Raw genomic sequence first — 6000 nt, 5'->3', positions numbered from 1 at the left:
TTACAAGTTCTATACCACCATGTAAAAATTTCCAGTAAATGCTAGGATTTTTGAATTAGAATAGCGCTTATGTATTTTAAGAATTTTAGAAATGGAACCTTTTATCAGTTATGTGTGCATGTTTGCTAAAAACTTGCACGAGTTAATCTCAACTTGTCATGGTAAGCTATGTGTGTAGGTACTCAGTGTGAAGCCTAAAGTGTACCAGTATTCTAAGTCAGTAGTCAGTAAATACAAAACTCAGAATGGCCATTGTTACATAAGAGTCTTGTCAATTCCTCTCTAGAATTTACTTGATGGGTGACCGCTGCTATTTTTTTTTTCAGACAAACCACTTCTGATAATCTGCCCTACAAAATAACTTTAATTGTCCTCATTAATTGTAGTACATTAGTAACATTACCATGATGGTAGTGAATGCCTTAATGATCTACTCTATTATTTTGCTACCCTATATTCAAATTTTGATCTCTACTCCTTTGTAGCTAAATTGGGTGTATCTGTACTTACATAAAAGAAAGTTGCATTTGAAAGTTTAATTTCGTAGACAAGCAGAAAAGAAAGTCCTTCATAATGTACATGTATCCAAAATAAAACCCTTTACATCTACTGTATTTATATGTATTTGCCAAATGCATAAATATTCTCCTGTGAAGAAGTACCATGTACATGTATCAAAACACACTCACAACAAACTGGAAGTCAAACGCATGCCTAGTATAATTGGTGGCCATTACAACTTCACTGAATCAAATTAGAGAAATAGAAGTGAGAATTAACTACTGTACATATCAGGATGTAGGTAAAAATGAATTAGAGCACTGCAGATAGTAGCAGGAGAAACAAGTTATAACACTGGCTCAATGTAGGTGGTAACTATAGTGAAATGTGTGCTTATTGATGAGGTCATGAAGTACATGCACCTTAGCTATGTTTGGGACCTACTTGACATGGTCACTATAATGAGGTGGTCTTATTAATGAGGTCATGAAGTATACCTTAGCTATGTTTTGGACCTACTTTACATGGTCACTATAATGAGGTGGTCTTATTAATGAGGTCATGAAGTACACCTTAGTTATGTTAGGGACCTACTTGACATGGTCACTATAATATGTTGTTGAAACGAATAGCATTTTTTACTATTCGATTAGTTGAGAACAAAACAGTGATTATTAGATTATTCTTTAAGCATGAATAAATACTGATATCTTTGTTGGGCAGTAAGGTAAAGCTTTAGTACTATTTCTATTTCTTCTAAAATAGAATTTTTCAGTATGAATATGTCACTTTGTACACAATGTCAAGCTTCTAGGTTGGCTTTATTCATCTGATCACAACTTACTAAAGAATATTTGAATAACATGTTAATGAATTGAATAATGTCATGTTGACCGAATAGTTGAATATCCTAATAATCATTTCAGCACTACTATAATGAGGTGGTCACAAAATGAGGTCTCACTGTGTAATAGTTTAGTCTACTATGAGGAAGCAATGATGAATTGTGTACATAGCGACAACTTCCCTTTTGGGTATATACAATCAGTTTTCCTGTAGTTTAGTACCATATTTGGGTGTAAGGCTAATATGATTAATACAATTCCAGCCTGTTGTCGATAAGAACTACAACTGAAGGACTGGAGGAGGATATGCATGTGATGACAGGAGTGTCACTCAACATTGTACACTGGTCTATGCAGTAGGCACAACACTGAAAATTGTCGTGTGGTGTGTGGTCTAGCCACATCTTGCTGTGTGTGCAGACTATAACCAGATGTCACTCAAGTATTGTATGTAGTATTGGGGGAAATTCCACTAAAAGTTTCAGTATGGCTGAAGCCATCATATGTTTTCAGCCCTAGCTAGCTAGCTAGCTAGCTAGCCCTTTGGGACCTGAAAAGTGTTAAAATACAGTAATGTGTGTTTTGTGGTTTAGTTAATAATCTGCTGTGTACTCAACTCTTTTCCCCAGTTACAAGGAAACTTTATAAAGTCAGTCTATACACATTGACTGATCTCTATAGCGATTATCACACCAATCAAAGGAGCAGAACTTGCCATACAGTCCTTAGGTTTCCTTATACACGTTACTGTACATCATCACACTATCTTTAAAGTGTCCATATGTTGGCAATGGTAACTCGCATTGATAAAAACTTCAGAACCATTTTATGCAGAATCATGTTACAAATTTGATGACGTTTACTGTATTTATGCCGCACCTTCAATAGTAACTGTGTTTCAATGATGCCATGATTGATTTTGAAAATATGGGCTTCAACATAATTTTTGAGCATCAAATGAAGGTCAAATTCAAATAGTTGCCACATCAATTTTATGATTTCCAAATCTGTGCACTGAAGTATGCGAGCCACTAGTATGCACTGCAGCATGCTGTATGTAAGATAAATACTATTGCAGCTTATGAATATACTTCACTTTTCTAAAATTTGAATGATGAGGTAGTGTGTTACAAAGAAGAGAATTTTGCTGCAGCAATAACATTTAATTTTGCTAGGGGTATGGTGTTTGATGAAGAAGACTAAATAACTGGAGAAATAACAAAAGGAAGCAACCACATTAGTTGTATTCATACTGTGTACATACAATTACTGTGAGGCTAAGACAAGGACAAATAACAACTCTGTACTATATGTGTGTAGTATCATTAACATCATTGCAGCCATTTCATGGCCGTCACTTTTAATTTCACAACTTTTTCACCCAGGCTTTTGAAGACATAATGTTTAGTTATGTACTATTGCCTTGCCATTATTGTCTGCTCATAGCTGCTTGGAATTATGAAAGTGTACACACACTCAGTTGTATTATATATTTAAAGGACCTTGCCTGTGCCATATTACATATTCAGTACTGTCAAGAGCCCATAAGCACCACAAGGCACAAACACACCTTTGGTGAATTTTTGTATTGATGATCTCTTAACCCTTAAACCCACATAGGCCAGAAAACTGGCGCCAATATGCGTGCCTTGCACAAAGCGCTGTAACTATCAAAGTATCCATCCTATGGCTACATAATCTACGTCATTTTACTTGTGATGTAGCAAGGATATAAATGATACCAAGGGTTTGTCTCTAACGTTAGACATTGAGGCCAATTCTAGCCATGTAAATAACTTTTTTGCTAAGGAAACATGCAAACCCTTTACATACCTTTATAAAATGATCCATAACTTAATGGTGGTTGCTCCTATCAACTTGAAACAAGTTCTGTTCATTTCACCATAAATTTTTCTATCTGGCCATACACCTGTATATGACTCACATGAGTGAGGGATGGTCCATTCACTCCATTGCCCGGAATTGGTCCATTCACTCCATTACTCTATATATTTACACGTATGGTTTCCATGGCGACAGATTTATTGATTTTTCTTCTATTGCAATATTGTTTTGCTATAACAAGACATAAGAACTTGAAGGCTATCATAAGATATTTTGTTGATTTACTTCCTTAACCCTTAAACCCACAAAGAACTTTTGTATTACACAGTATGGGTACGTGTGGCAATGTTAAGTGGGGTAACTTAATTCTTATAGCCTAAAACAACACATTGTTCAAAAGTCTGTCTACTGGGCTACTTGGAGAAGGTTAAATGAACACTGTAACTACAGCGGCTTACTTGTTATGAAGCGATGAACAACAGCAAGTGACATCTCCGTGTTTCAAAATTCTTGCCACGTCTTTAATTTCAATTGTGGGTTATCTGTAGTGAAATATTTTGATTGAAAATGGGCAGATAGAATAGTGTTATTTGCCACTTGTGAGAAAAGATTTTGAAGTGCCAACCCCTAGTTTGTATATTTTCTCATATACTATGGTGACTTGTATATGTGACTGGATAGGTATTACATGTATTTGTGTAGTTTGTGTGTCTTTTAAGAACATGTATTGTTGTAGGACTTCAGTGATGATGGAGGACATTCTCCTAAGAGACCAGTATCACCGAAGGTATTGTAACAATGTGTACGTGTATCTAAAGGCTACAAAATACCAAGTTGAAAATTGATTTGACCTTTAAAGAATTAGCCAGCTGAGCATATGCAGTAAATTTGACCACCCCAATATCCACCTGTTACAATGGATGGAGAGTCAAGCATCAAATATCTGAGCACCAAAAATGAGTGTTCAATTAGAGTAGTTTGACTGATCATGTTAGAAAAGTGTATGCTCTAATAGAGTAACTGAACAGAATTTTGTGATTAGTTTTACCAAATTATGCTTCTTTGGGCATTTTTGTGATGAGCTGGCCTGTACAGGAGCAATCCTTTATATGTCACAAAAACAATTACCCCATGGGCTATATGACATATTCAAGAACTATTGTTTCTCTGGTTGATAGGCAGTGTGTTGAAGTACTCTAATAGAACACACACTTAAATTCTGGTTGACAAACTATATACATACTCTAATGGAACAGCCACAATGTTGCAATACACTTTAAATGGTATATCTGTATACAACTGTGTAGTTGCAACTGATAAACTAGCACTGTAGTCCACCACCAGCTATTACTCCTTTGCACACTGTTACATTTAGAAACAACTGTTAAATTGTAGACTTTCATCATAGCTCCCTATGATTGTGCAGTCAAGATACACGTATTAATATGCAAATATATATACTCTATATGTATCATCACACCTCAGATCAAAGGAACTGGCCAAGCTACATTCAAAATGTAGTCCAGTTGGTGACTTTGCTTGGGCTACATCTGGGCAGCAATTATAATATTATAGACGTTAAGGTCAAAATCAATTGTGGGGTTTGATTAATACTCATGTGATTAATATGCACATTTTGGATTTTACTATGAAAACCACTAAGACGGAGAGCATTTTGTCACCCTTGAAAAAACGTTGGGGCTAAGTGAGAACTAGTGCTATAGCAAGTGTTTCTACATGTTTTCGAGCACTGATAGCATAATATTACTGAAATAACCACTCTACAATCAAGCTATATGTATGTTGTGATGTATTACTAGTACAAGTACAGTACTTGTGTGTTGTGATAACCAAGGTTCAAGATATCCCGGTATCTGTTGTGTATTTCACTTCACTTCTTAGGAACAAGATTTCTTCTACCAAGAACCGGAACCTGTTATGGCTGGAGGCGTTAGTGTGGCATCACAAATGGCTGGCAGAAAAGGTAGCTAGTGTTTGATTATGTCAGCCATATTGTTTAGCTAATGGTGGTTGTAGGATTTTTACTGAAAGAAGAAGATAGGAAAAAGCAAAGAGAACAGTCACGCACAATTGTGAAGGGTGGTAGACCTAAAATGTAAGTTTTAATTATAAACTTGGCTGTTGACTTTGTTAATAACCAGTTGTATGCAGTTTTAAAAACTGACCAAAGTTGGCCTTATTTTCCATTATCTTGCTATTGTCTTCAGCTATGATATTTTATTTTTATTGTGTATAGCCACAGCCAAAAATTCTGCAGGCTTTTCCCTCTATGCATTGAGAGTTTGTCTTTAGCTGCAAAGGTTTTTCTGGTATGTATGTACAGATAGTTATACCACAAACATGAGTGCTTTGCCTGATATATACTCCCAGGGGTCACCATGTGAAGACTCCAACTAACATAGTCTTGATAAAGACTCACACGCACGCACGCACGCACGCACATGCGTGCGCACTCACAGACACACTCACGCATATATGTATGTAACATGCGATGTTGTTTGATAGATGATCGACCAACAATCACTTGTACTGGCATGGACTGTCACTACAATACTACAAGAGCAGAGCTCAACAAGAAGAGCAGAAATTGTTAAGACACATGATCAAGATAGCAAGTCAGTGACTGACTACACTCACACTGTATGTTGATTATGAACGTCATTTGTTGTGTAGAATACTTGAAGGATTTGAGAAATTACAATACAATGTTTGTCTAAGTGTATGTTGTGTGTGTTGTGTGTACGTGTACAAGTACATCCAACTTGTTTATGTACTAATTTGATGTACT

At 36.0% G+C, this 6000-nt stretch overlaps 2 protein-coding genes across 3 annotated transcripts in view; both read left to right on the top strand.

Annotated features, from left to right (window-relative positions):
• Positions 1-6000, top strand: part of LOC136259180 (rap guanine nucleotide exchange factor 2-like) — a 117282-nt gene that overhangs the window by 78175 nt on the left and 33107 nt on the right. The window lies entirely within an intron of this gene.
• The window catches only part of LOC136259184 (uncharacterized), a 40386-nt gene that overhangs the window by 2633 nt on the left and 31753 nt on the right, over positions 1-6000 (top strand). Inside the window, exons 10-13 of the mRNA XM_066052645.1 lie at positions 3928-3978; positions 5094-5175; positions 5229-5307; positions 5718-5827. Of these exons, the coding sequence (XP_065908717.1) occupies positions 3928-3978; positions 5094-5175; positions 5229-5307; positions 5718-5721 (216 nt within the window). The 3' untranslated portion in view covers positions 5722-5827. The remainder of the gene's footprint in view (positions 1-3927; positions 3979-5093; positions 5176-5228; positions 5308-5717; positions 5828-6000) is intronic.

Source organism: Dysidea avara, chromosome 6 (assembly GCF_963678975.1).
Source record: "Dysidea avara chromosome 6, odDysAvar1.4, whole genome shotgun sequence".
Taxonomy (NCBI): Eukaryota; Metazoa; Porifera; class Demospongiae; order Dictyoceratida; family Dysideidae; genus Dysidea; species Dysidea avara.
The sequence above is the reverse complement of the archived record's forward strand: the minus strand, read 5'-3'. Positions and strand labels throughout refer to the sequence as shown.